The sequence below is a fragment of the Stereum hirsutum genome (assembly GCF_000264905.1).
Source record: "Stereum hirsutum FP-91666 SS1 unplaced genomic scaffold STEHIscaffold_1, whole genome shotgun sequence".
NCBI lineage: Eukaryota > Fungi > Basidiomycota > Agaricomycetes > Russulales > Stereaceae > Stereum > Stereum hirsutum.
Window position 1 is genome coordinate 543,889 of NW_006763131.1, and position 27,803 is coordinate 571,691.

The following is a 27,803-nucleotide window of genomic DNA, read 5'->3' on the forward strand; positions in this document are numbered from 1 at the left end:
ACCGTCCCATTATAGTTCGACAAAATAATGGGCCACAGAAGCCCACAGACTGTCAAAGGCGACGGACATGGAGGACGTCTCAATCGAGCTTCCCAATCATTCTGGGAGTGCGTCCAGGCAAATGCATCCTATATATGGTGCAAGAAGGCGATCAGTAATTATCTAAGGGGAACGACTGTCTTCCCCTCCTTAGGTCTGACTGTGGGAGACTAATCAGTAGCATCTCGGGAAAAGGAAAGAAGTTAGCGTTTTGAACTAGCACGTCGTGACGGCCTTTGAGATTGTGAGGTATTGGCCTGAAGTGGAAGGTTTATGGTATCCGCATCCTGAATGCACGATAATATACGTAGGCCTATGCGGTCCTTCCGAGTCAAATGGTGGGGGGATAGGCAGCAGATCGCGCCAGGGCAGATTTCACTAAGATCTCTTCAGCACGACCGCCGTTGCTGATCCAATATGCACCAGGTGAAGACCGAGAGATGTACCAATAATTTAACAGGGTATATCCCCGTGTATCCGCGCTCCACCAGAATTGCGAGACGGGGAGAAATCCGGGAAAGCGTGTATGCAAAAGTATTTTTGGGAAAGGGAGTTCGGGGGTTCCGGAATGTCGAAAGGTCGACGGCGAGCATCGGAAAGGTCAGTGAGAAGCTTATTGCTCCATCCACCATGGATAGCGATCCATCGTCCCAGGGAAAAACAAAAAGAATGGCTTAGATGAGAAGGTGGGCCTCAGTCGTGAGCGTTCGGGACAGGAGAACGTTCGCCACACTCGGCGCCACACATATAGTAGCGCACAGGGCCGGGAAATTCCGTGTGATCGCCGGTCGTACTTTTGACTCGGTCTAAACTCTTCCCCATCGTCTCTAAACTTGCTCTGAACGCTTCTTCTGTTGTCCTCTAACACGGTTTATTTGCTGGTAGTTCTCTGTGTTTTTCTTTCATTCCTAGAAGTGGCCCAAAACTTGCCGGCATCCATCCTCTTTTGACCCGGTCTATACCCACCAATCTTGCACCAATCTTCGTTATAACTCGCCCACTTGCATTGCTCGGTTTTCAGTTCGAATCCCAGTCGAATATCTATCATATCTAATGGCTCCAACCGCAGCTTTTTCATCTCTCATAGAGCAGACCATCCATACCGTTCCGTCATTCGAACTCGAATGCGGCCATGTCTTGAAGCAGGTTCCGGTCGCATACAAAACATGGGGCAAGTTGAACGAGAAGAGGGATAATGCTATGATCATATGTCATGCGTTCACTGGTAGTGCTGATGTTGAGGATTGGTGCGTGTACGTTCCATACTCCCAATGATACAAAATTCTGACGTTAGCCATTGTATTCACAGGTGGGGACCTCTCATGGGACGAGGGAAGGCCTTCGATCCCAGTCGCTACTTCATCTTTTGCGCCAACGTGCTCGGTTCACCCTATGGAACCGCCTCTCCTATCACTACAAACCCAGAAACCGGCGAGCTGTACGGTCCAGAGTTTCCAGGAACCACTATTCGGGACGACGTACGGTACGTGACTTGAACATGTCTTCTATTCTTCGTCTATGTTTCTTTCGTTCTGGAGCATTGGGGTGTGTCATGCGTATCATGACCACCATTCAAATACTTGGGATGCTCGGTCCTGTGAGGTACGGAATGTGCGTCCACAACTGCATGGGTTCGCTATTGGTCGTGGGCCATTGTGGCACCAATATCGTTGAGCTTGAGCTGCTCACAGTAATAGACTGCTTATTGGCATTCAGACAAGCCTGGTCTGCTCTTTGACGTATCTGCATGTTTCAACGTGCATGTTGTTTGGAGACGTTGTTCGGGTGTAAACATGTACCCTGTGTCCTTTCTTATCCCCTATACTTCCGGACGCGGCGATCTTATTCCCAACTCGGAAACGTACGGATGTTTCGTTCGGCGCTTTGGAACCTGCCTGTATTTAAACCCGACATTATACACGCAAACAGCGTCTTTTTGCCTAACACCGCGCAACCATTCGGAGAAGCCGTATTCCCTTTACGGTGTTAGGATCGCCTCATCATGTCTATTGCGACCTAATTCCATCTTGTTTGGCGGTCACGAAAACTTTATTCATAAAACTGACTTGCACCTCCCTGTTAGCCTACACAAACATGTCCTCGACCATCTCGGCGTAAAATCCGTGGCTGTCGTAGTCGGTGGCTCCATGGGCGGCATGGCCGTCCTCGAATGGCCCCTCTGCACACCCCCAGGCTACATCCGCCACGTCGTCCCCATCGCCACCTCCGCCCGCCACTCCGCCTGGTGCATCAGCTGGGGCGAAGCCCAGCGCCAAAGCATCTACAGCGACCCGATATACGAAGACGGCTACTACTCATCACAACCCGCCTCTGGACTCGCCGCCGCACGCATGGCCGCACTGCTCACGTATCGGTCTCGAGACTCGTTCGAGAGTCGATTCGGTAGGAATGCGCAGGTGAATAGGACGATGGGGGCGTCAGCGTCGGCGGAACTGATTACTCCTCCGAGGAGTCCTGTGCTCTCGCCAGACGATGCGCGGCAGGCGCATAACGATGGGCTCAGGAACTCGAAGCCACGCCCTTCATCGCGCGCCGCCGGTTCGATCTCGGAGGGATCTGCGTCTTCACCACCTCGTACCCCCGCTTCCCCACCTCCGATTTTCTCCGCTCAGGGTTACCTGCGTTATCAGGGCGACAAATTCACGGCCCGATTCGACGCGAATTGTTATATCCATATCACCCGCAAAATGGACACGCACGACCTCGCGCGCGGTCGTGTACTTCCAACGGACTCGACCACCACGTCGCCCTCCTCCGTTGCGAAATCCGAATCTGACGCCCTTGCGAAGGTTCTCGCTCGTCTGCCGCCTCGTGCGCTTGTTATCGGCATCCAGACTGATGGTTTGTTCACTACGACGGAACAAATCGAAATCGCATCAGGAATTCCGGACGCTGAGCTCATTATCATTCCTTCTCCGGACGGGCACGACGGGTTCTTGTTGGAGTTTGAGAGGATCAACAGGCATTTGATGGAGTTCCTGAGGAGGGAGTTCAAGGAGTACTATGTAGGGGAGCGTGGGGAGGAGCTGGAGGTAGTCCCAGAGGAAGGCTTCGATGTGAAGAAGACGAGCATGTTTGGAGAGGCGGAGGCGGATATTGCAGCGTGGTAGAATTTGGGGGTCCGGTAGTGCCAAGGTTAGAGTCTGCGCTTTGCTCATGTTTTTTTGGTGTTTTCTCTTGATGATCGCAGAGATGGTGGATGTGGCGTAATGCTCGAACATTTATAGAGCCTGTCCTGGTAGTAAAGGCGGACTCTTGGATTCAACATCCCTTGTAATACTCACAGTGTAGCGTTATCCAACTAATGTACATGTATATGCTCTTGAACTAGACTGGTAACTACTTTCTATAGCAGGATATGTAATGGCTGCGCGTTCCTAGCCGTAAATCGGACGCTCGAGGTGATAACGGTCCGAATCGTTGGTCTACCTTCATTCAGGTTGTGCGGTCGGTTTGCTTTGAGCGGAACCGACACCGTTTTCAGACTTTATGACACTAGTAATGCTCAGAAGTAAGCTCCCCCGTAGCCCAAAACATCCTGGACCATAGCGGTTAACAACCCCTTTAGCTCTCAGGATCCATTGAAATCCCGGCCGCCAGTCGTGAGCGGCGCGCGAGAAGGTGTTTAAGAGCTCATTATCAGTCCGGTGATTGGGCCACGGGGATGGAAGTAGGTTGCAGTTGGGTGAAGAAGGCTAGATACGTCAGGCGCAGGGTCCTCCGAGGACTTAGAGCTTGCAGGAGATAGGACAGGAACGATCTGTTTTGGAGATCCTGTCGTAAGAGAAAGAATCATACCGTAGTGCGATTGGGCAAATAGTGGTGATTGTTATGTATTAACAGGCGCCATAGTACGCCTCCAAAACACAACTCGAGCATAGATCCGATAAAGAAACGACTTATGGGGGCTAGCGTACCATGGTCCGCACATATCGATGGCTCTTACGCCCGCTATCTCCTAGTGGTGGTTGCAAACCCCTTTGTGAAGGGCCGAGCGGTGGAGCAGTGTGGACGTTAAAGAGCTCCGCTCACGAACTACACCTGAGTAAGCTGCATACGAGCCTCGAACCTGGATACCGGTGACCAGAAGGAAACCTACGCCGAGGATCACAGGCGCTTTGATATTCAGGTAGAAGACAGTATCACCCCACTAGGATCACAGCCATACGGAAGTTCATGAACACGAATACCGATTTGTCTGACGATAGGAACCAGTGGGTGCAGAGGTTCTAGTTTGGTGGCTGATGGTCGTACGACTGTCGGCGGCATGCAATAGAGAGCCGGTAAGCACACACAGTCATTCCGCATAAGTTAGCAGGGATTGAGGTGGACATCATCCGCGCCTCGCTCAATCTCGTGGCGGTAATTACAAATGTGGTCCATCGTCGATAAAAGAAAAGGACCGGAAACGAGGAATGAGGTATCCTCACCCCCAACAATCCCTTACCTTTCGGCCTCCCTACTCCTACCACGATGATCGCAGTACAGCCTACCACGCAGGCCGTCATCACATCCGCAGGATATGCCTCCTTGCAGCCTGAGGTCAGTCTTCGTTAACGCCTCGCACGATATGACATTCGGTGCGCTGCTTGAACGAACATGTTTTGACGTGATCATATTCAGCTCGTGGAGACAGAGCCGAACCTCGAGCTCGACGTGCCCATGACGATACCGTATCGTATTCCCGATATCTTCGACGGTTGGCGTTGGAAGACAAGTCGGAACCCGCATTATGAGGAGGCGAAGGCAGAGTCCTTGGCGTGGTTTAGGTCTTTTGAAGATTTCTACAAGGAGAACGAGGATAGCATCGAGGGATGTGACGGGAGTAAGTCGGCGTATGAATATATCCTCAGCCTCATGATGCTGAAGCACCTCGCGCTGGATTAGTGCTGTTCGTGGCCTGGGGCTTGCCTGTGACCGATAAACGTAAGAATTACCTCGATGCTGAGGGTAGATAATGACACAACTCACATCATATTCAGAGAGGTTGCGCTGCTGTGGCGATGTTAACACTCTGCTTTTCGTCGTGGACGACATTCTGGATTACGAGAGTGATGATGTTGTCAAGGATAGGATGCGGATCATCCTCAGCGCTCTGAAGAACCCACACACCCCTCGGCCTCCTGGAGAGTGGGTCGTGGGAGAGATGACTCGTCAGTGAGTATGAAGCGCCTTCTTGATTATCCCTAATAACTCTTACCTTTCCTGGTCTAGATTCTGGGAGCGAACCATCGAGGTCGCAAGCCCGCTCTGCCAAAGACGGTTCGTCTCCGGCGTGAAGGATTGTATGGTCGCAATGGCTCTTGAATCCGATGCTCGCAAGACGTCGTCTGCCCATAGCAGTATCAGTTCATTCCTGAAGACGCGGAGGGACAGTGCGGGCTGTGCCCTGGTATTCGCACTCATGGAGCTTGAAATCGCCCTACCCGACGAGGCCTTCTACCATCCGTACGTCCGAGACCTGATCGTGACAATACAGGATATTAGTGTCATGGCGAATGTGAGTAGTGTCAATCATTCTTACTTTCCGCCGCCCTGTCTCTCGGCGCCCATCACGTCGAAGAACCTGTCGTTGATCGTAGAACGGCGTTCATCTCATCTCAGGACGTGTTCTCCTATCGCCGGGAACAAGCACGTGGCCGCACCGAAGACAATATCATCACGGTCGTGATGGATATTTACGACTTGGACGTCAACGGGGCGATTGATTGGGTGGAGAAACGTCACAAGGAGCTCGAGAAGGAGTTCATCGAGAAGTACGACAAGGTGCCCAAGTTTGGCGAGCCGGTCGATTCGCAGGTGGCTAAATATATTGAGGGTTTGGCGAATTGGGTCTGGGCCAATGCGAGATGGAGTTTTGAGTGCGGACGGTATTTTGGGGGAGAAGGGTTGGAAATCATGGAGAAGACGAAGTGGGTGGGCCCTGTGCCCAAGCTGCGAGCCTGATTGCGTGGACATGAATTATGGACAGTTCGTGGGTTTCTGGATATCCAGTCTGGAGGGATGTATCAGTGTTGTAGAATATTATGGGACATGTACAGCCGTACGATTTATATGTTGTATATACTACCTTGCCTACTACCTGTACTACGATCGAACATCGAGACCTTTCGATGCTGAGCGCTGAAGTGCTGCTGAAGGTCGCAATTCGCGATGGTTCGTCTATCCCTGTGCGATGAGTTCCAATTGAGTCGTTATACTGAGCTCGAGCTGTCACTTCAATGAAAAGGTCGTGAAGGTTGAAGTTGGTTTGAAGGATTGTATGTCAGCCACATCCGAGCGCTTCCTTGGCATCGCGGGCGTTCGCGGGTGTGGCAGGCCAACCGAAGCCATGGCGCATTTTCTTATGCTACGGTGGCGCCATGTCGAGCAGAGTCCTGTCGCACCAACATTTTCATGAAAGCGTAAATGGGCATTACTATAGAGAGGGATCCAATTGAAGATACAAACATATGCTGGTCATGAAAGAAGTAAAACACGGGAGAAAGAAAGGGAAGATAGAGACGGAGCGAAAATGAGGGAAGGAAAACATAAGGTAAATGAGTGTATGAACTTGCGAGACCGGGACCAAAGACCAAACCGACGAACAGTAAGACCAGAAATCTAACAATACGAGACGGTAGAAGCGGAGACTCTCAGAACCTCCTAGGACCCCCGCCGACCAAGCCCTCAATCGACTGATGCTCCAAATCATTCCTCGCCTTCAAAATGCTCGCATGCATCTCCTTCATCGCGTTCCCCAGCTTCACCCCAAACCTGCTCAGAATATCCCTCTGCCAAGCATCATACTTCGCGTTCACCCTCGCCTGCACCTGCTCGTAATCGATCACGCAGACGCCGAACGATTTCTGCGTCTCCGAGGTATCGAACGTCGAGCGCGTCTTCTTGATCTCGGTGAGGAGCTGTTGCCAGTGCGCGAGAGAGTCTCCGAGGCGGTTGAAGACGTATTCGGCTTCGAGGTCCCAGAGGGATTGGAACTGGAGCCACTTGTTGACGTAGTCTCGGAGGTGTTGGATTTTGGCCTCGACGAGGGCGAATGGCCGGGCGAAGGTGTCGTCGGGGAATTGTGTGACCTGGTAGCAAATGCTCCGTCAATGATATATTTCTCGAAGCGGACCAATAAGAGCTTACCAGTGATGTATATGTTGTCTCTGTAACGGTCTGCCCCTGCATCTGAAGACCAATCTCGTACCGCGAACTCTGTATGCGTCGTAACCGGCAGATTATACCTGGAATGACCCTGTGTCAGTAGACTCATCGCTGAATCAGTGGAGGCATGGACATACCGAGCCAGTCGTGAAGCTGTTGGATCCAAGTCTGACGAGCATACTCTATTGGCGGGTCCAAGAAGATGACTTGATTCTGTATCCGAATCTCGTGCACGATAGGTTTCAACGTCATGCCCTCCAGGTGCTATAGGCAAAACGGAGTCAGTTGTTGTCGCGTGCTGACAGTGCATGGTCGTCAGAGAGCCCACCTTCTCGTTATGGCGCTTATCCCCTCGCTTCTTCGTGATGAGTCCGGTAGCATCTCTTCGCGTGTCACCATCGTCCGATCGGTCAAACTCTTGACACCAGAGATGGATGATGTGCGTAAGCCGCTGAAGAAGGATGCCTTCGATCTTCTTGTCCAGCTCTGCAACCCATTGGTCGAGGTTCGCGTAGCCTTCCAAGTTCAACCTGTCGATCTGATTCATATCGTCAGATGCGATGCAAGGGGAGAGACAGACGGAAGAAGGCTTACTGCTGCTTGAATACGACCGAGCAACTCAGAGAATACCTCACTCTGATAGGAGCATGTGGATAGATCCTCGACGGCCCTGAGAATGTCTTTGTACAGATCAATAACATTGTTCGTCTTGTCCTGTATATAGTACGGCCGCGAGTGAGCACAAAAGTAGCCAAATCTTAAGGGAAGTGGCGAACCTGCAAGACAGAGACCACGCTAGCGAACTCCCTGACGAACTGAATGTGCCTCTGATCTCGTCCGTCGCTCGCAGGAACATACCGCGCCGCATCATACTGACTGACGAAATGGTCCCACTTGATGTTCATACCTATTCCACTCGTAAGCTCCTCGGACCACACAACATGCCTGAAAGTCCCAAGCTCACCTCTCGTGACCATCCTCTGCGCCTCGTTCCTGTACTCAGCGACAAGCCACTCGATCCCCTTATTATTCTCCACCAAATCCAACGTCTGCCCGTAAGTCCGCACCGTCTCCATCAAGCTCACCGCATGCGGATAAACCCTCTTCGCGTCCTTCGCCATATTCGTGATCGCATGCGGCACCTGAAAATTCAACCACAGCAAATTCCTAACCTCCTTGAACAGCGTGATAATCTGCGGATCGAAGTTCACCGCCAACTGAAACCCTCCCCCCCTCAACCTAACAATCTCGAACAGCCTCCCATTCACACCCATATCGCGCCGGTTGATATCGTGCAGCCAGGCGTCGTAGACCGGTCGGGTGTCCAGTTTCTTCCGGAAGGCGGACGATTCGGATTGGAGTTTTTGGCCCTCGGCGTAGAGTTCCCAGCCTTTTCCGAGGACGTCTTCGACGCGCTTCATGTAGGTGAGGAGTTGTCGTTCGATTTGACGCGCCCAGATGATGGCGCCGGCTATTGGGGGGAGGTCGCGCATTTGGGACATGTGGTAGGCTTCAGAGAAGCGATATTGGGTTTTGAACTAGGTAGGGGAAAAGGAGTTAGGGAGTGTTTGGAGGAGGTGGAGGGAAAGAGAGGTACCTTGTCGTGGAGGCGTTTGATGTCCTCTTTGACAGAGTCGATGAGCTGGGTTTGGTACTCTTGAATGGCGCCACGGATCTGTTCGAATGGTCAGTTATTTGAACGTCTTTGGAAGGGCTTGTATGTACCTTTGGTCGCACGAACAGAGCGTTGAACTTCGAGAACACACGGAACATCTCGTTAGCATTGCGAGCCGTCCCAAGTCTATCCCTCAGTCGGGAGATGATCTGGTTCTCGACTCGTGCCACCCGCTCGTTGTAAGCGTTCTCCGCAGTGACCCATATCTCCGTGCCCTCTGCAATACATATCAGCTCGTATCCACGCGAAGACAGAAAAACAGAGACCGCTCACCGGTCGAAACATCAAGCACATCGATCCTCTTCATAACCTCATACGCCTCCTTCACCTCCTCCTCCATATCCATCCCTCCCACTTCCATCCCCACCGCCCCCAATCCCTTCGTCGGCCCCGTCATCACCGCCAACTGCTCATGTTGCTTCCTCCACTCCCTCAAATACCTCGTCCTTTCCTGCAACTTCGCATGGGCCGGAACGACCTTAATCGGAATAAACTTCTCCAACCGCTTCCTCGTCACCTCCCGCGCCACATTCGTGAACTCCTTGATCAGATCGTCCCAGGTGCGGAAGATGGTGATGGTGAGGTTCAGGAGACGCTCGAAGGTCTCGTACGGCGTGTATAGAAGTCGATGCGAGGTCAGGATGCGGAGGAGTTGGTCGTTGAAGTCCCGGGAGATGGCTTCGACGAGGGGGAGCGCGCGACGGATCGGGTAGGGTGAGAGTTTCAGTTTACGGTTGATGTGGCCGAAGATGAGGATGAGCGATTCTTGGATCTTGTCCAGGTCGGGGGCGGAGAGAAGTTCGTTGAGCGGGAAATCTTTCATGAGCTGGTTGTACTTGTGAACTGTGACAGTGAGCGTCAGTATGATAGAACGGCCAGATCAACGAATGGGAATGACAAGGTCTTACCGTCATCGGAGGCGTCCTTCAGGCCGGTATCAGCGATGAAACTGACGGTGGCCAAGAACCGTTTCGCGTTCCGCAAGCAGTCCATCACCATGTTGACCTCCTCGCTGCGGAGCTGGTTCTCAATATTCTCGAGGGCTCGCTCCTTGCTCAGCCAGAAGTTAATTTCTTGCGAGGCAGTCCCGGACGCGACGTCGCGGTTCAGTTTGGTAACGGTTTGGATGGACTTGATCCATGTGTTGACGTTCGAGTGCAGGGTGTTGAGGAAGTTGGAGTCGTTGAGGATCTTAGCGGGTATGTGGGAGATGTTTGGTCTTGAGCCGGATGAACGAGCCTGACGGATCATTTAATGAGCGAAGACGCAAAGTGAATAAGAAAGTCGATAGTTACCTGTTCGACGGCCTTCTGGATGACAGGGTGAATGATAAGGTGGATTTCGGGGATTTCGACGTTTTGTTGTAAGTGGAGCAAGGAGAGTTCGAGCTCGGCGAACTTCTTCTTGGTTACGGGGATACCTGTGGCGCCAACCAGAGGTCAGTATGAAGGGAGGCTCGTAAACGGAGTATACCCACCCATCTTGCTAACGCCATCCTTCCCTCCGCCTCTCGCGCCCACAAACGCGTCGAACCAAGGTTTGACACCGTCCCTGACGACGGCATGCAAACTCTCGTACGGCGTCTCGTCTCCTCCGAACAGGTTCAGGATGTGGATTTGAGTGGCGAGTGGCGAGAGAGGGTCGAGTGTAGGTCCTCGTTTGATGAGTGCGAGCGTGGTCATGTTCGAGGGCGTGTACGTGAGATGTGAGGTGAGGTGATATGTATATGTTTGTGTTGCATCGTCTGTATGAATATCGACCATGTTCAGCACAAGTCCGGAAAAGCAAACATTGAAACAGCAACGCACCTTCGACTTCATCTCGTCGTTTGACCACATACAAAGCTGCGCCTCCCTCCGCCGCAAATCTCGCTATCCGCTCCTCGAATTCTTCGTCGAATATGCCCTCGACCTCGTCCGTCGACGCGCCGAGCACAGGTGGCAAAAGTGAAAGCAGATAGCTCCTGAAGATGTTCGGATCGAAAGCAGAGGTCACGCTCGTAGGCGGCGCGTCGTCGTGTGGTATCAGCCCGTTCCCGTTGGTGGTGCCATTGCCATTGGTGAGCGCCGGTGTATACGATGCGTCCATTGAAAGAGTGCCGTTCATGGCGAAATATGCTGCGTGTTACGCGTAAGGCTGGGGCCACGCTCTCCGTTGCGGTCTGTCTCCGATCCCGGGTATCCCCAACACGTCCTGTATTTATTGTGAGTTGATTAATAACAGTGAAGTCGAAAGGGACATTACAGTCGTTATGAGTCTCTATTACAGATACTCTTGTGGAAATGGCAATAGAGCTCGATGTCTACAGCAATGAACAAGGTGGCGGCTCGAAGCCAAAGCTGCCCAAATGAAATGTTGCGTCGCTAACCGGTTGAGTTGCCTTTTGCATTACCGTATGATGATACGTCTATTTTTATCGGTTGCATGGTTCGATGGCGTAGTTGGTTATCGCATCTGTCTAACACACAGAAGGTCCTCAGTTCGAGCCTGGGTCGAATCATCAATGAGAACTACACATTATTTTTTTCACCCTTTTACTTACTCACATATCGCCAACATATTGCTACAGTATGACCCTTCCCCTGAGTTTCGACTACATGGCGTCTACAGCACCAGTGTAAGGATATATCCCTCGACTAATAGAGACGCAAAGGCTGACCGTCACAGAACCCCTACAATTCAGAGGAATTTGGGTCTGTAAGAGTTCGAAAAAAAATGTGATCTACCAATATCTTATAGGCGTTGTAAGCAGGCTCAACAAGGCTGCATGGAACTGGTCTGAACAATGAGAGAGTTCGCTCTCAGTGAGTCAGTGATCACTCAGGGGCCTCAGCGCCACCTGTAGGAAGATCCAAAGTGTGGCGTCCAAGCTTCGTCACCGTGCCCCACATTGAACCCTTCTCATCGCCATCGTCAACGACGACGAGCACTGAATCCCTAGGCTCATCTCATCCTATCAATGTCCCTCGACATTTTCAGCCTCCTAACTCTCGGACACAGCCCATCCACATCCACTGTCGGGGCAGCGTTCAGCGCCTACAAGTCTTCCAACCCCGTCCAATTGCAACTTCCCGATGAATCTGCTGGGTCGGCATCTCCTGTCCATGTCCACAAGGTAGCACGTCTGGACAGCGACTCTGACTCTGCTTCTGCTTCTAGGTCGAGGGCTGGGGAGGCTGCTGCGACTACGAGGAAGAGAGGCGTTGCGCAGGTCAAGATCACTGGATCGGCTTGTGAGTATGCTTTGTGACATCGACTTTTGGGCCACAAATCATTCTGGCGTTCTCGTTGGAAGAATGAATTGCGGAAATTATAGCTAAGCCATCCACGAGATTACCTACACCTACCAGATCATTACCAGATCAACTCGGCATATTCAATTTTGGCTCGTCCATACTCATCACCTTCCCTGTCCCTATCCAGATCGTCCCTCAGACCGCCGTCAATCCACCCAAAGCGGCTTCACGGACCTCCAACGCTGCATCATCAACATCCTCTCCCTCGACGAGCCCACACCGCGCCACACCCTCCCCTACGAACGCATCTTCTCCACATGCCTTCATCTCGTCTGCGCCGCCGGCCGTGGCCAGGACCTCGAAGATGTGCTTAAGCTCGAGTTGGAGAAGTCGTTGGCGAGGCTGAGAGGGCAGTTGGTGGGGAAGGAGACAAAGGGGGAGATGGAGTGGGTTGAGTATTTCGTGAGGATGTGTCGGATGTTCGAGGGTCGAATCGTGCGTTCTTTTAAATCTGTGTTGTTGGAGCGAGCGCAGAGTGTGTTTTACTGATCGGAGTCTCATTAAATTTACAGAGACTGTTGCAGAACTTGTTGGCGTACTTGGACCGTGTGTATATGATTGAGATCAAGGGCTCGGAAGGAATCGAGTGCGTTCTGTTCTCTCCATATAGCGTCTCGTATGATATTGCTCTCCTGAACATGACATACTTCCAAAACGCAGGAATATGGCCTACGGCCTCTTCACCGAGGCGATCCTCGAGCGCGAGTCCGGCATAGTTCAACGCATAAAGAAAGGGATCGAAGAATGGGTCACTGCTGAACGTCTGAATCCGTCCGTACTCCCCTTCCTCCTCTTCCTGCTCTTTCTGCTCCTCCTCCTCCCTTTCCTCCTCCTCTTTCCATCTTCCCTCTTGTAATCTCAATTCACTTGGTCTAATCTCGTGTTATTTTCCACTTGCACAGTGACACCCCACACCCGTCCCGCCCCACAATCCAAAACCTAATCGCCCATCTACACCGCCACGCGCGCTACGAACCCATCTTCGAGTCTTTCTACCTCTCCCTCCTCGCCTCCTTCTACACCGCCGAGTCATCGAAATTGGCTGCAGAAGAAACTAGGAATGCACGGGAGTTCATCGTCCATTGTGACGCGCGGATCGCGCAGGAGATGAAAAGGGCGGAGGAGGTGCTGCCGAAGAGTAGTTGGGCGATCGTGAGGAGCAGGACGGAGTATGCGCTGCTGGAAGGACGTGGGGGGTGGTTGGCGCAGGATGGTATGTCATCTATCCATCCATTCCCTTCCCATTTTGTTCTCCCCCCTCCCCCTTTCGTGAGTGTGAGTATGGATAGGCTGATTCTGATTGGGCGGGTGCAGGAATGAAGGCGTTGATGAATAAGAGGGATATGGATGGGTTGAAGAGGATGTATAATCTCTTCGACCGGATCAACGGCAAGAAAGACCTGCTCGTCCAATTCAAGAACACCGTCCAAGTAGGTACCATTCAATCCCCATTTTCCTCATCGGTCACTCATCATTCTACATCTACGTATACGCTGCAGGACACCGTGAAACGAATAGTCGAAGACCAACCCCGGGACGACGAAATGGTCTCCCGCCTGATCTCCTTCAAACACTTCGCCACCACGACCCTCTCCACCTCCTTCGCCTCCTCCCCCGACTTCAACTACGCGCTCCAAGACGCCTTCACCACCGGGTTCAAGTGCCGGCGCCTCAAGCCCGCAGAGATGATCGCGAAGCATGTCGATAGGTTGTTGAGGCAGGGACAGGCGGGGAGGGAAGAGGCGGAGTATAAGAAGGAGTTGGAGGATGTGTTGGGGTTGTATAGGAGTACGGACGATAAGGATGTGTTCAGGACTTTCTATCAGAGGGCGTTGGCGAAGAGGTTGTTGTTGAAGAGGGCGGCGAGCGATGATGTGGAGAAGGCGATGTTGGATCGGTTGAAGAAGGGTGCGTATTCCTCCACCATCCTCATTCTTCTCTACTGACCGCGTGTTTGACCAGATTACGACCCCGAGTTCGGAATGGGCGACCAGATGTTCACGGACCTGAACCTCTCGCGCGATCTGGGGAAAGATTACCGCGAAACTCTCGCAGGGAAGAACAACAATACAGACTCAGACCTCGTTCCGGAAGTCATGATCCTCCAAGCGAGCGTATGGCCCTTCACGTCCCGCAAAGGCAAAATCACGGCCGTCCTGCCTCCATATGTACGTGCGTCTCCTCGTCTCTTCCTCCCTCCTCCTTCTCCTTTCCCCACTTTCCTTTCCTTTCCTGGTCCCTCCCTTCCTTTCATCCCAATCCCAGTTCAACTGACACCTCACACTCCCACGTCCTCCAACGACCAACAACGTAATCGTAATGACAGCTCCAAGAACAACTAACCTCTTTCACGGCCTACTATAAATCCAAATACAAAGGCCGCACGCTCGAATGGGACCACTCCCTCGGCACCGCGACGCTCGAGGCGCGTTTCCCCAAAGGCACGAAGAGACTGACGGTGTCGCTCTATCAGGCCGTTGTGTTGTTGTTGTTTAATGAGGAGAAGGAGCTCGGGTTTGGGGAGATTAAGGTTGGGGCGGGGATGGGTGCGTATTCATCTCCTGTCTTGTGTTCTTCCCATTGCAGGGAACTGATATGAGAATGTGTGTGTTTTTTTTGGTGTTGGTGTGGTGTGATGTAACAGAGGACGCGGAGCTCAGACGAACACTACAGAGTCTTGCGTGCGGGAAGAAGAAAGTGCTCACGAAGCGTCCGGCGGGGAAGGACGTGAATGACGGGGATGTGTTCGTGTTTAATGAGAAATTCACGGATCCGAAGCCGGTGGTGCATATTAATTCGATACAGTCGAAGGAGACGGTGCGTTTTCTCTTATCCGTCCATCTCATCTCACCGAATCCTACTGAATGCACTCTACCCCACCCAGGCCGAAGAAACAACCCGCACGCGCAACGCCATCGAAGGCGATCGCAAGCACCTCCTCGACGCGGCCATCGTCCGACTCATGAAAGCGAAGAAACAGATGCACCACGGGCAGATCGTGAACGAGACGGTGCAAGCGGTCCAGAAACATTTCGTGCCGAGCGTGGCGATGATCAAGGAACGGATCGCGAGTCTGACCGAGGCGGAGTATGTGAGGAGGGACGAGGAGGATATGGGGCTTTATATTTATGTTGCGTGAGCTTGGGAGGGGGGTGGATGTGCCAGTTGGATAGGATCTGCTTTCTCTTGTATTCTTGAATTGATGGTGATCATCATGTACTTTTATGCAATAGACGCTGTTGTAGAGCTGTGGTATATTTCCTCTGAATTTATACCACCAAGTGCAGTCGTTTCTCGTCTACTTAATACGCGATGTGGCCTGTGTCGTGCCCTAGAGCGGCGATGCGATAGACATGATGAGCCGCGACAGTGTCACAACCATTAACAAAATCCAAAATATTCCGGTTTACCAGGCCACCGAAATACAGCAATACAAATACCTATAACTAAAGCAATCCACCCCCTCCCCCAACTGCCTATACCCTCTCACCAACATCAACATCAACTCTTCGGCTTCACACTGACAGTGGAAGGACTAAAATTATACTTCCGCGCCGCCCTCCTCTCCACGAACCCCGGCCAAATCGCATACACGAACTGCACCCACCAATACCACGCCGGCACGAAGACCGCCTGTCCGCGCGCCCAGCCCCCTTTTCCACTCCCATCTACAATCTCGACCACCTTTTTCGCTACGTACTCCCTCTTCAGGCCTTTACTCTTCGTGTTCGTGGTGGCGTTCGGGTCGTCCTCGTGCAATGGGCCGAGGGACGCGTCGACCGCACCAGCCCTAAAATCACCCTCCACAGTACTCGGCAATGTATAGCTGAACCCAATAGCGGGATGTTCGATGGAGAGACTGCGGTAGAGCTGCAGGGAGGCGGATTTGGTGGATGCGTAGATCGTGCGGGTGGGGGCGGGGATGGAGGACGCTAGAGAGGATATGAGGTGGATTGAGGGCGAGAGGGAGGTTTGGGAGAGGAGGGCGATCTGTTGGGTGTGTTTTTTAGTACGGGATTTTGGAATATGGGAACGATGAACATAATATCATTCGACTGTGGCGCCACACGACGCCACACTGCGACGGCCAAGTCAGAGACAGAAAGCACTAGTAGTAGTACTCACAAAGGTAACGGCAGTGATCAATGGACCTATGTAGTTCCCATCCACAGCAGCAGACGCAATCCTCGACGCCCTTTCCACGCCTTCAACACTCGGCACCGAGGTCTCGTTCGAGCCGGGTTCGACGCCAGCGAGGGTCATGAGCGGTTGCAGCGCGGATACCCCAGCAGAAACGATTATTGTGTCCAGGCCTCCCCATTCTTTTGTACAACATATCCAGCACATAAGTCACAGTGCAACAGACCGACCTACTATATCATCATCGAGAATAAACGTACCTCGTTCCAAAGTCTCCCTCAACGCGACCATCTGCTTCGGATCCGTGAAATCCGCCCCGAGCCCCAGTACCCTCTCCTGCCTTCCTTCCAATCCCTCAACAACCTGCACCGCAGCACACTCCTCACCTACCCTCACAGCCTCCTCTTCCCTCCTGCCCGTGATACATACTCTCGCACCTCGACGCGCGTAGAGCAAAGCTATAGCGCGTCCGATCCCGCTCGAGCCTCCGACGATGAGGACGCGTTCGGAGTTCGGAGGGATCAGTTTCGTTCGTGGCTTATATAAACACCGTCGAATGAAGGAGAGGACGTAAAAGGTGGATCGGAGAGCGAAGAGAGAGATTGTCGTAGCGAGGAAGAGACAGAGTGTGGTGGCGAGGATGACGGTCGCTGAGCTCGGTAGAGTCATCGGTGGCACGTCGGGGGATGATAGCATTCGCCATTGGTTTAGAGGCGTACTTTTCGGGTCGGAGATTTGGCGTGCGGAGAAGCGTTGGATGGCCTGCCAACGTTGGCCTGCCATTTTGGAGATGGGGGTATGTACTTAGAAAGAATTTATTGTAATTGAGTGCGGTTGTGAGAGAGGGTGGATGCACGTGTTTGTTTGGTTGTTGTGGCGTAAGTATGAAATATCGTGTTGTGGCAAAACACGAGTTTTGCGGTATACTTAGATAGATCAGCCAACGATATAGTATTAGGAAGAGAAACAAGATGCTTGCCCATCACTTCACCGCACAATATCCAACGAATTACCTTGACAAATCATCGACTGTAACAAACGGTACCGAGGTTGCAAAACCTCACAAAGCGGCAGCAAGGACCAAAGGAATCGTCCTTAGAGGGAAACAACTTCGCGTAGTTCATTTTGAAGGTACATACTTGGATGCACGGTCATGCATGCATCGCGACATGTATATTACCGATGGAGAAGACAAAAGACATGCATTAAGTCGTGGAATTTCCGGAACTCGGCGAGGACCCAGATAGTCAGATGCGCCAAAGAACGCTGCAGATCAGTTCTTGAAGGGCTGTGACTACTGTACTATTGGAGTGAACATGATTTTTGGTTATGAGCATCTGATGTAGTAGATGTGTGGACAGTGCAGCAGGATTAGCGATGTATACACATGTATGAGATCGTCCCAAAACGATTGCGCGACAAGAGAGCAAAGCACTGCGAGATATCAATGGGAGTGGGAATCAATGAGGGCAATAATCGAAGAACGCGACTTACCGGAAAGCAAGAAACAAAACTTCGACAGCAGATCCTACGCCACACTCTTCCTTCCACTCTTCCTCCGCCCCGCGCTCTCGCTCTCCGTCGTCGACGCTCCATACCCCGACATCTCTCTAGCCTTCTCCTCAATCTCCTCCTTCCTATCGTCCCACGCCTTAATAACCCCATGCACGCCGTCCTCCAATAACCTGTCCCTCGTCTGCCTAGTATCCCACTCCGGTCCCCACGTGTCCCACCTCACCGTATACCAAACCTCCTCGTCCCTCTTCCTCTTCTTCGAACTACTGCTCCCAGAATCCGTATGCTCCTCCATCACGATATGCGAAACTTCGTACTCAGGGTCCTCCGCGTCCTCATCAACAGCCCCACGGCACTCGTACGTCTTTCCGTTTCCGTTCCTCGCGCGACTAGCGGCGGCAGCGGTCGACTTCCTCTTCTTAGAAGACCCCCATTTCGACTTTTTCGATTTCTTCGGCTTAGAGGCGAGAGGCATCATCATCTCCCTCTGTCTCTCCATCCATTTCCTCGGCACCTCCGTCGTCGGCCTCGGCCTTCCCTCTCCTTTCCCCAACGGATCGAACCGTCCCCTAACATCAACCTTCTTCGACACCTTCAGGCTCTCCTTCGGATGCTTCAGCCGGGCGTACTTACTCACTTCACAAAGCACGTGCTCGAAATCGACTCTGCTGACATACGGCGGAGAAGAGGGCGTGAGGCGCGGACGGAGGGAAGGTGCGATACCGTAGGCGGAGAAGTAAAAGTCTTGGTTGTCGTGTAGGTGGCTTACGGCGGGGCCGACGTAGGGCCCGATTTGGGGGCCGAAGATTTTGGAGAGGCATTCGGTGGCGCCGGGGCCTAGGAGGGACCAGTTTTCGGGGAAGGAGAGGGAGGGGATGAGGTTCAGGTCGAGGGATAGTCTGGGAGAATAAGGGTCAGATATATTAAGGTATTTGTACGGGGGTGTGAGGAGAAAAGCGTACTGGTATCCAAGGAAGGCGCCATTCATGGAGGGATAAAGTTGGACCTGGCCGAGGATCTCTTGAAGAGACTCCGCTTTCGCGAGTTTCTCGCATAGGCCGGTGGTCATCATCAACACTAACAGGCGAAGGTGCTTCAGCCAATTTGGACCCTCACCCAACGGAGGAGGCGGCATCTGGTACGCTGCCCCGTACATTTTCGCGCCCTCGGCACTCGCCTCAGCGAATGCCTCCGTATACGTATCCATGTCAAAGTTCTTCCAGGTGGGTACACCGAAACGATCCTGCAAGAGCCTCCAAGTGTCGTAACGCGCAAAGAAACGAAACAGGATCACTCGGAAGGCGGTTTCTTTGAGGTCCTGAGGGCCTTTGGAGATGACCTCGCGGACGATGTATTGCGTCATGCGGTCGTAGACGCGGTAGACGTTCACGAAGGGATACCTCTGGAAGTATTCGTCCGATGTCCACGGGGCGGGTTCGCCGGCTAGACGACGTTGGAAAATAGCATGGCGTTCTGCCATCCAGGTGAAGAGTGTCTCGAGCACTGCGGTGGGTTTGAAGGTCATGGTCTGTTCCGTGCCGTCGTCGTCGACACCGATGACGATGGTCACCTCTTTGGGTTTCTCTAATTTCGGCGTAGGGAGAGATGGACGCGCTTTGGCCTTGGTCTTGGACTTGCCTTTAGGTGGCAGCGAGACCGACGAGGTTTCTTTGAGCGGATTCAAGGAGAGTGGTTCGTCTAGAGACGTGAGCGAAGACGTCGCAGAAGAGGTACAAAATGAGGAAAATGGCACGGATGAGGACGAGGGTGTTTCAGCCATGATGATGGCGGTAGTCGAGATGAAGAGCAAGACAATCCCTCGCGACCATCGCGCTCTAAGTACCGCGTACGTATTTGCTCTCGTCACGCTCGCGTCCTGTCACACCGCCGCTCACCTTTGTACGCTTTTGTACGTCGCGAATGCGATCACCGTGGCCGGTTCTGATGCCAATGCCAAAAAGATGTATAAAATCCTCCTAACGGAGAAGGAAGATCCACTAGAACTGTCCATATCCGAAAACAGTGGTACGGACTCACACGAGCGCAACGAGCCAATACCGTTCGAACGTTTCACGGGCCTGGCAAAGACTCATGCGTTGGCGAACACTACTGGTTATTGTGGATGTGTGATACGAGCGGTGTTCATAGCATTGCAGCAGCGGGACAGATATGATATGAGCGCACGGCGAACTGAGAAGATGATGGGCGTGAACAAAATTGTTCTCGATTCACATCGCCCTTCACAGGGCCACATTTATCCGTGCGGTGCTCGGGGTGCTTTCTTCCATAAATGGGCAGAATTAGGGACTCCGGACACCTGGTCCTGTTTTCCGAGTTCGCGACTTTGCAATTCCTCGTCGCGCTCACCGTTCTCACCGTTCTCTGTATCGTCCTGCTGTCCGTCGTCGCCGTCATCGTCGCCGACAATGTCAAGAGGAATACGATCACTAAAACACGCGAGTAGGGCCGTTGATATTTCTGCAAAATCCTTCTTGACACGGTCGCCGGGTTCGTGCGCCTCTACTCCGTCCAGTACACTCCGAGTTGTTCCAGTGAACCAAAACTAAAGCTTTATTTGATCTCCAGTGACGCGACGATGTCTTCATTCGACGACTTCGAGGCTTGATGCTGCAGCACTGGCAACGAAGCCGGTACTGTCAGCGCAGGACGGCCCCATACCTTCAACATCGTCTAGCGGGTCTTCGCTAGGAGTCCGAATGGCAGAACATCTGAACGAGGTCTTCGCACCGCTAGAATTTCCACCAGAGGTCGCGCAGAGGGTGTTGACGCATTTGAGTCACAAAGATGCTGTCCAGGGACACAACGCTCGCTTTGCGTTCATGGGTGCGTCACCGTCGAGTTAGTTGCTCGTGTGGACAGCTTGCTCACTGACATATCCTGCTTCGAACGTACATTGTACTTTCCACCAGGCCGCAGAGTTCTCGAAACATATCTTCAGCTGTTTCTCCACTCTACGCCAGGCTTGCAGGCCACCTCATCACCTGATTATGACTTCGACAACATCACCGCACGCACCCTCAACACCTACGTCCTCGGCGAACACGTAGCCCCGCAATGGCGTCTTCCAGACATAATGCGTTGGAGGCCCGTGGCGAACGATGGGCTGAAAACGAACGATATGAGGAGTATAGGGCTGTATAAGGTTTCGGGGACGATGGTCGAATCGGTCATGGGCGGGCTATTCCACCAATTCGTACGTCGACTTCAGTCCTCGCCTTCCATAGGTGCTAGTCTAAACATCTCACATGAAATATCCATATCATGCAGGGAGGCTCCGTAACCCACCGCGTCTTCCACACCCGCGTATTGCCCCATATCCTCCTCCCGAACCGGCCAGAAGGCCTACACTCCGCATTCCACGATCACGCGAAAGACGTCTGTCGTAACATGGGTGGACCGGAAGGACCGCTGGTTCTTCTCGGAGGGGCGGCGGAACGGCCGTCAATTCTTGAAAAGTAGCACGTTACAACCTACAACACATAGCATATCTTCACGCGAGGGCTGGGATAATACATATTTGCTGTGAGTCTTTTCGCTGTTGAGGTGGATGGCGGAGTGTGCTCTGCGCAGATTGGGAGGGACAGAGGCTGACTTTGATTCTTGCTCTACCTATCTTTTTACAGTTGCATGATGAAAATATGGCCGCGGTGACCTCCGGACCATCTAAGTGTGGCGTATGCCTTCGATCGTGTTTCGAACAACGCCGGTTTGCATCCAGCCACTGATTTTGGCTAACTGCGATCGGGCGTTGCAGTCTTACTGCACAACGTACCGGGATACTCGTCCGTTTCGTCCAAGGCTCGGAGTTGTAGCGACGACTCCGCTCGCACTTCGATTGGTGGCGACGCCAGCTATGCTCGCTTTTAGCGAGCAGGCCGCTACTAGACTGATCATTTCTGTTGGCGTGTCCGATCTCGTCATTATTGCAGTGCACGTCTGCCGTCGTCGGGCTCGTCACCCTGGAATAACACTGCACAGAGAGCCGTGCCAGCGCCAGACCTGGCTTTGGTCCTCCGCTATGGTCGCAAATCAGGATGCGGCATACCATACCTCAGTTGTCGGCAAAACCACAATGCACCTCTTGTCCTTGAGCTAGTGATACTGGTTTGCAGGTGCCCCATCGGACCACACCCTGCCTGAGTTCAGAGGCCAGACAATCGAGACACCCCACCTTTAAATTGACTCCTTACCTGTGCTCTTTCTTACTCCTAGAATTGATGATCAAGGCGTTCAGGCATTATCATCTATTTGACGTTTTTATCCACGGCGTCGCTCCTTATTTCCGCCTGCAAATCCCAGACGACATGTCATTGACATGCGAAACTACTGGGGGTAGTTCCACCGTAAGTCTGCTTGAACCGCTCTGTACCCTCGTGAGCATTTTCACCGTAAAGTTTGCTTTAGGACTTGAGATTGTCAACTTGTATTGCATGGATACGAGTAACTTTGGGTTGCTACGGCCCACCATCCGAGTCAGCTACAGCACGCACAAGGTCCATCCATCTCCTTCCAACGTGACTCCCTCCACTATACATTTAAACATATATTTTCCCTCAAGTTCTCGACCACTGGACTAACCACCCGCTTCTGTCTTCTTCGCTAAATACCAGACCAGCACCTGCTTCAATCGGCGCCACGACCTCCAGAACAGCATCGACTGCTGCGGGTACCTGCTCTCCATCGTCTAGCAGGGGCGCCGCCACAACACCACAGATGAAGCCCGATAAACCTAGGAACTCTCGCGCAAAGTATATCTTCGACTCGGATGCCCTAGAATTGTAGCGTTCCAAAACTCAAATATCATTCAATATACCAGTAACACATAAGTGCGAACATACTGACTGCCTCGAAGCTATGGTACGAATCAAGAAGAAGGTCTGACGTACAATTAAGCACTTCAAGACATCATGCAGGCTGGTGCGATCGAATGCTACAAGAGTCTGCTTGGTCTCTCCAACCGCTTTCTAATTACAGATCGTACGAATCGTAGCCGAAGACGGTCGTGTTACGGAAACCGACTCGAATGTCTGTCCACTCCGCCCAATTCTTCTCCATCTCCTCATAGACCTGACCCCAGTCTTCGCAGACATGTGTTGCCCCCGTCCTCTCCACCTCGAAGTCGCGCGTCAGAACATCCGGAGGCTCCAACGTCAAATCAGGACTGCACAGAATCATTTGCCGAATATAATTCAAGCAATGTTCCACGTGAGCCTGAATGACCGGCCTGTAGTCTCCATCTAGCGCGGACCGCATCAAACGGATACAGTGAAACTGGTGGAACATCGATATCGCAAACGCGCGATGCTCGTCCCCAAGCCTGATATATCCAAAACCCTTGGGCGAGCTCGTCGCCCATTCCTCAGCGGCATCGAGGCCATGAATCGGGTAGTGTGCGCTTTCTTCGACGGTCATGGCGACGGATGGCCTTTCTTCGAGGTGCCAAACAGGAGGATAATCCTCTCCTCGGTAGGCTAATATATATCACTTTAGCGTGAACGCAGTCTTTCTAGAGCGAATGTATATACACACTGTATTTTTTTCTTCCTGCAGGGTTAGGGTCGAACTCCCTGTACAATACGGCATTGAGATTGAGCACGGACAGGGCAAGGGCACACGTCCCAAGAACATAGAGACAGGTTGGGTGTGTCAGTTGGAACATGTTTGGAGGAGTGGGTGTACTGGGAAATCTGTCGTCGTGACTGCACAAGAAAGCCACAGAAACCTAACGGCGTTGCTTGCCAGAATATCCATCAGTAGTAAGTCCTGACTCCTTATCTGAGCGTCGAAAGGCTGATTGGAAAGGAAAAAAATCACAGGCACGTACCCATAGAAGCGAAGAAAAAAAACCATCGCACATACGGACGCCTCCACTGACAATCTACGGTTGGAACGGAGCATCGTCGCGAGTTGGAGGCCAATCTACTGGAGTCACGGTTGTGCAGAAGTGGTTGGACACCTGGCACTCCGATCCGCGCGCTCACCGTGCTTCAAAGACGTCGCTTGTATTTTCTCATGCGACTAGAGACGGGATCTACGGAAGGCAACAAGGTTCTTGTCATCGTACGCTAAAGAAGGCACCTTGAAGGCGAACTGCTCCCGGAGGATTCTGGCGCCTTCCCACTATCCATTACACGGGATGTGTTACTAACAATCCTAATTATCGATTACATGATACCTTGACTAGAAGAGAAAGATTCGATTGTTTCGCTTTACGACATCTGCTCCGAGTCGCACTGCCGGGCGCTGGGACCTGAAAGGTCAACACTGGCTACCATCTCCCGGTCCACTCTTCTCGCTCAGTTCTCATTCAACTGAAATACTCTGACTATCTTACTATTCTCACTGAAAATGTCTACAGTGTTCCAATACCAACCTCTTTCAGCCGACGAACCCTCAGTGCACGCCGAGGAATATGATCTGGGAAAGGCGCACTTGCAAGAAGGCACATATCTGCTTTAATTTGGTTCCACCTCCTTCAAAATCAAAGGGCTGACTTTTTCTGTTGCAGACCTAACGATAACAGAGCGACGCCGTGGTCAACGAATGGTCTTCTGGGCATGCATCGTGGCCTTGTCCTGTTCCTTGCTCAACGTCCTCGTCCTCGGGGCACAATCTGTTGCACCTCGTACACTTTTTTCAGCACAGAACCCGCCCAAATTGGAGTACGCGAGCTCTTACATCGGGCTAGAGACCGCTGTTCGGGATCCCTCTTCTCCCCCCTTACCCCCCATATCCAACTTTCCCATCGTACTCGCACAGGTCAACGCCTCACAGCCGAACAATGTGCTGTATGACAGCCATCGCTGGCGCTCAGGATTTGGTATGATCTACCCTGAAGATCGTCGCTTCTTACTAACACTAGACGTATGAAATCTCTTTGGCATCACCTTTCCATTATCACCCACCGCTCAGTGTAAACAATATTTGATATATCTTCCCTCCAGGTCTCTACCATCGCCCAATTTCGTGCAGGAGACTTCGGAATGGAGAGATGCTCCCTCATTATGTCCATACCATATCTCCTGAATCTGGAAGAAGATATGAATATCACGTCGCCGTCTTTCTTCTCTGACCCTGTTGTATTCGTCGACGTTTGGAAGGCGGATGTGGAAGAGATCGACCGTCGCAAGCTTTCCTGGTCGACGCGTCCCACGAAGCAGAGTATGTTTGCGTCGCTGGAGTTAGGCTTCGGAGTTTCATGGGAATCCGCCGAATTTTTCTGCCGCTCTGGATCCTACCACACCTTTACTTTCAATCTGGGCGGGGGAGAAGTAGACGGTAGGGTTGATTTCAGGCAGGATCCGAGGAAACCGCAGCTTGGTAGGCGTTTACTTATCCTCAGCACTTTGATGGCTGTTTCCTAACATCGCTCTCAGGGCTTTTACTGGTCCAACGGTCGTCTCTATAAGATGCACAGTAGAATTTGAATCAGATTGCACTTTATTCTCCCATATTTGTTTCAATTTTCGGATTATAAACATACGTTGGTTCACTTGTTGCGCCCCATGAGTCGTGACCCAGCTATGTTGCTCTCAGATCTTGTTGATTGAAATGCCTGAATTTTAAGATCTCATAAATCTAGAATGTGCGGCCTAGACGACCACCAACGCATGAAGCGGTGAAACTTGCTACACGTAACAACTCCATGATGAAGTAGAAATTACTGTAACTTCGCGATGCTGAGCGGTGACTACGAGCGAGAGCGCGAAGCGAACACTCTGGTCATTGACCAAACAAGATCTTCCGAGCACTGCTCGACAACATACTGATAACTTTACTCTCGATAGATACTCTCGTCTCCTTTCCCCTGATACCTCCTGCAGGGGGCGACAGCTCAACTGCGCTGTGCTAGCGTAACGGCGACCGGTTTTACTGGATGAAGTTACTTTGATCAGTCCTCGGATGGATTCTCTCCATGGAAGTGCGTGTATACTCACAGTGTCGAAGTCATCATCTCGCACCCGTACCCACTCCTCCCAATTTTGGGCCATGGCTTCATAAACGAGCCTCCAGTCTAGACAGGTGTGCGTGCCTCCAGAGCGTTCGACATCGTGGGATCTCCAAAGAGCATCTGCCGGCTCCAAGGTCAAATCTGGAGAGCAGAGAATCATCTGGCGTAGATAATTCAGGCAATATTGTCCTCGTACAGCTGCAGGCTCACTTCCTTCGAGTAGAACACGGAGAATGCGTAGGCAGTGTGCTTCGTGAGACATGCCTATGGCAAATGTCCGATGCTCTTCCCCGAGCCTCAAATAACCAAAACCTGCAACTGAGCTCGACGCCCATTCTTCCTTCGCATCTACACCGTGTATAGGGTAATGACCCGTCTCTTCGACGGCCAGTGCTACTAAGTGTTCCTCGAGAGGGTAGTACTCAGGATAGTCGTCGTCGATGTATGCTTAGAAATGGAATGTGAGCATTAATACGTCATGGCTTCAAGTACACCTACAATACGTCCGAGGTTCATTGAAACCATACTCGGCGCTATTAGCCTTCAGTATGGACAAGGCGAGGTTTGCGATGGAAAGGAGGGCGGGTAGACAAGCCAGTACAACACCAGCATAGAATTGCAGTCGGGAACGACCATACCAGAAACGAGCCATCGAGGTACGTAGGGCGCTAAACGCGACGATATGGACCACAAGCTTCAAATTGTACAACGAAAGTGCTAGGGAAAAGTAAGGGTGCCAGTGCGGCAAGGCACATGAGCACTTAGTAGCCGCTCGACAGCCGCTTCATCCACAGGCCAGTGGCCACCTTCTGACGTGCGTCGCACCTATCAAGCTCCAGCCCAGTGCGAGCTGTCCACGAGAATGTGTTGGAGATCATGTTGGCCTTCTGTTGGCTACTCAAAAGATTCTGTAAGTGCCAGGGTCCGGAGTAAGCTGCCCCCGGCGCCCGCACAATGGCCTCGGCAGTTTCCTGACTCGCCGATTTTTAGAGCGCCACAAATTCCTAATCCTGTTTTTTGTCCGCCATCTTCCTGCGCTCGTTGTTCACCGTTCAGCGCTCAAGAAAATTTTGGAATCCACCGCGAGGCACTTGCAGCTCATTCCATATCCGATAGTTTGCACATAGAACCCTTCGGTCGCCCAATCGATTGACATCTCCCCAATCATAGCTCAGCGCTCAGGTTCGATGTACAGCCTACTATGATGGAACACCTTCCCTTACGCCAGCCCGTTCATCAGAACTCGTCTCAGAAAACTTCCGGGCCCGCAGGATTTAGGTGAGCGATACTATCTTCCACATGTAAGTCCAAACTTTATGCCTCGCTCGTCATGTTATAAACACAATACCTTCTGATGGCGTCGTCACCTTTAGAAGCACAAATACAAGCCATAGGGCGGAAGTTCCTGTATGTTCCCCCGGCGTAACTCTGGGGTGCCAGGTATGCTACACCTGAGTTTTTTTGGAGGACTGGATATCAACTAGGGTCACTAGACAATGCGATATCAAAAGAAATATGTAGGTGATTCTCCACTGTCCTCGAGGAGAACCGATTTCAAGTCGTTACACAAGGCTTGTCACCTGTTTCCCCATATGTCACATTTACACACAAAGAATGTGTATCGGGAGCCCGAGACAAACTTCACATGCTGGAAGAGCACAAAGGCCTTCAACCTAGAAATAATGTTATTCCGGATACACCGAGAGGACGGATCAGGGCCAACTTCCAGAATACAGTATCGTGATGGAGTCAGCATCCTCATGCCTCGTATTCTATTCAAGAGGAAACTGCGGGCTCTCTCCGAACTTGCGTCGTACCGGGTGGAATTAGAAGCCCTATGCTGAAACTATTCGCAGGATGTCGTGATAATAGTCTCCGTCTCAGGCTTCTGAAGACTTTCACATGGCCACTTTTTTCCGATTCTCTTTTGTTCGTTCAGCCACCCGAGTTACTTACTACTTCTTTCATTCACACCGTGTCAAGGGTCATCAAGTAC

The 27,803-nt window shown here is 52.0% G+C and overlaps 10 protein-coding genes and 1 non-coding gene across 11 annotated transcripts; 6 read left to right on the plus strand and 5 right to left on the minus strand.

The window, feature by feature from the left end:
- Positions 1–1,092: 1,092 nt before the first annotated feature.
- STEHIDRAFT_46201 (homoserine O-acetyltransferase) lies at positions 1,093–3,170 on the plus strand (the record flags this gene model as incomplete). Its single annotated transcript, XM_007297909.1, has 3 exons — positions 1,093–1,286; positions 1,349–1,522; positions 2,123–3,170. 3 exons carry the CDS (start codon positions 1,093–1,095, stop codon positions 3,168–3,170), a joined length of 1,416 nt encoding a protein of 471 aa, XP_007297971.1.
- A 1,513-nt stretch (positions 3,171–4,683) lies between these two features.
- Positions 4,684–6,053, plus strand: STEHIDRAFT_70268 (terpenoid synthase). Its single transcript, XM_007298054.1, has 4 exons — positions 4,684–4,895; positions 5,047–5,217; positions 5,275–5,560; positions 5,665–6,053. Exons 1-4 carry the CDS (start codon positions 4,723–4,725, stop codon positions 6,004–6,006), a joined length of 972 nt encoding a protein of 323 aa, XP_007298116.1. The 5' UTR covers positions 4,684–4,722; the 3' UTR covers positions 6,007–6,053.
- A 418-nt stretch (positions 6,054–6,471) lies between these two features.
- STEHIDRAFT_143406 (cytoplasmic dynein heavy chain 1) lies at positions 6,472–11,207 on the minus strand. The gene is made up of 15 exons (XM_007298430.1): positions 11,129–11,207; positions 10,693–11,077; positions 10,362–10,628; positions 10,180–10,304; positions 9,793–10,123; positions 9,158–9,727; positions 8,935–9,101; positions 8,807–8,884; positions 8,174–8,747; positions 7,986–8,116; positions 7,804–7,923; positions 7,538–7,747; positions 7,347–7,473; positions 7,192–7,289; positions 6,472–7,133 (listed from the first exon to the last, which is right to left on the minus strand). Exons 2-15 carry the CDS (start codon positions 10,988–10,990, stop codon positions 6,696–6,698), a joined length of 3,534 nt encoding a protein of 1,177 aa, XP_007298492.1. The 5' UTR covers positions 10,991–11,077; positions 11,129–11,207; the 3' UTR covers positions 6,472–6,695.
- Positions 11,208–11,310: 103 nt separating this feature from the next.
- Positions 11,311–11,384, plus strand: STEHIDRAFT_t4. Its single transcript has one exon. It is a non-coding gene; the product is annotated as a tRNA-Val (tRNA).
- A 459-nt stretch (positions 11,385–11,843) lies between these two features.
- On the plus strand, positions 11,844–15,442 carry STEHIDRAFT_164292 (Cullin-domain-containing protein; the record flags this gene model as incomplete). The annotated part of the gene is made up of 11 exons (XM_007298431.1): positions 11,844–12,117; positions 12,308–12,615; positions 12,693–12,766; positions 12,841–12,951; positions 13,083–13,393; positions 13,495–13,610; positions 13,680–14,088; positions 14,143–14,348; positions 14,507–14,726; positions 14,825–14,997; positions 15,065–15,442. 11 exons carry the CDS (start codon positions 11,844–11,846, stop codon positions 15,317–15,319), a joined length of 2,457 nt encoding a protein of 818 aa, XP_007298493.1. The 3' UTR covers positions 15,320–15,442.
- Positions 15,443–15,585: 143 nt separating this feature from the next.
- STEHIDRAFT_116979 (NAD-P-binding protein) lies at positions 15,586–17,091 on the minus strand. The gene is made up of 3 exons (XM_007298432.1): positions 16,581–17,091; positions 16,306–16,502; positions 15,586–16,170 (listed from the first exon to the last, which is right to left on the minus strand). Exons 1-3 carry the CDS (start codon positions 16,987–16,989, stop codon positions 15,682–15,684), a joined length of 1,095 nt encoding a protein of 364 aa, XP_007298494.1. The 5' UTR covers positions 16,990–17,091; the 3' UTR covers positions 15,586–15,681.
- Positions 17,092–17,848: 757 nt separating this feature from the next.
- On the minus strand, positions 17,849–19,615 carry STEHIDRAFT_126805 (uncharacterized protein; the record flags this gene model as incomplete). The annotated part of the gene is made up of 2 exons (XM_007298433.1): positions 17,849–18,734; positions 18,798–19,615. The coding sequence occupies 2 exons, from the start codon at positions 19,613–19,615 to the stop codon at positions 17,849–17,851; spliced, it is 1,704 nt and encodes a 567-aa protein (XP_007298495.1).
- Positions 19,616–20,552: 937 nt separating this feature from the next.
- Positions 20,553–21,315, plus strand: STEHIDRAFT_151216 (uncharacterized protein; the record flags this gene model as incomplete). The annotated part of the gene is made up of 3 exons (XM_007298434.1): positions 20,553–20,679; positions 20,766–21,049; positions 21,124–21,315. 3 exons carry the CDS (start codon positions 20,553–20,555, stop codon positions 21,313–21,315), a joined length of 603 nt encoding a protein of 200 aa, XP_007298496.1.
- Positions 21,316–22,824: 1,509 nt separating this feature from the next.
- On the minus strand, positions 22,825–23,319 carry STEHIDRAFT_46352 (uncharacterized protein; the record flags this gene model as incomplete). Its single annotated transcript, XM_007297930.1, has 1 exon — positions 22,825–23,319. A coding segment is annotated over one exon (495 nt), but the record flags the coding sequence as incomplete, so codon positions are not given.
- Positions 23,320–24,399: 1,080 nt separating this feature from the next.
- STEHIDRAFT_106553 (uncharacterized protein) lies at positions 24,400–25,264 on the plus strand (the record flags this gene model as incomplete). Its single annotated transcript, XM_007298435.1, has 3 exons — positions 24,400–24,720; positions 24,801–25,176; positions 25,233–25,264. 3 exons carry the CDS (start codon positions 24,400–24,402, stop codon positions 25,262–25,264), a joined length of 729 nt encoding a protein of 242 aa, XP_007298497.1.
- Positions 25,265–25,434: 170 nt separating this feature from the next.
- STEHIDRAFT_106554 (uncharacterized protein) lies at positions 25,435–26,685 on the minus strand (the record flags this gene model as incomplete). Its single annotated transcript, XM_007298436.1, has 6 exons — positions 25,435–25,484; positions 25,623–25,704; positions 25,794–25,948; positions 26,018–26,254; positions 26,306–26,475; positions 26,633–26,685. The coding sequence occupies 6 exons, from the start codon at positions 26,683–26,685 to the stop codon at positions 25,435–25,437; spliced, it is 747 nt and encodes a 248-aa protein (XP_007298498.1).
- Between the last annotated feature and the right edge of the window lie 1,118 nt (positions 26,686–27,803).

Excerpts from the sequence above, each read along its gene's own strand:
- STEHIDRAFT_143406 (XM_007298430.1), bottom strand. The coding sequence starts at position 10,990 with ATGAACGGCACTCTTTCAATGGACGCATCGTATACACCGGCGCTCACC. Across the intron at positions 9,728-9,792 it reads GAAGGACGCCTCCGATGACG|TTCACAAGTACAACCAGCTC; the intron begins GTAAGACCTTGT and ends TCACTGTCACAG. Across the intron at positions 9,102-9,157 it reads TGTGCTTGATGTTTCGACCG|AGGGCACGGAGATATGGGTC; the intron begins GTGAGCGGTCTC and ends TATGTATTGCAG.
- STEHIDRAFT_70268 (XM_007298054.1), top strand. The coding sequence starts at position 4,723 with ATGACGATACCGTATCGTATTCCCGATATCTTCGACGGTTGGCGTTGG. Across the intron at positions 5,218-5,274 it reads GTGGGAGAGATGACTCGTCA|ATTCTGGGAGCGAACCATCG; the intron begins GTGAGTATGAAG and ends TTCCTGGTCTAG. Across the intron at positions 5,561-5,664 it reads ATATTAGTGTCATGGCGAAT|GACGTGTTCTCCTATCGCCG; the intron begins GTGAGTAGTGTC and ends ATCTCATCTCAG.
- STEHIDRAFT_116979 (XM_007298432.1), bottom strand. The coding sequence starts at position 16,989 with ATGACTCTACCGAGCTCAGCGACCGTCATCCTCGCCACCACACTCTGT. Across the intron at positions 16,503-16,580 it reads GAGGGAGACTTTGGAACGAG|AATGGGGAGGCCTGGACACA; the intron begins GTACGTTTATTC and ends GTTGTACAAAAG. Across the intron at positions 16,171-16,305 it reads TGATCACTGCCGTTACCTTT|ATCGCCCTCCTCTCCCAAAC; the intron begins GTGAGTACTACT and ends CACACCCAACAG.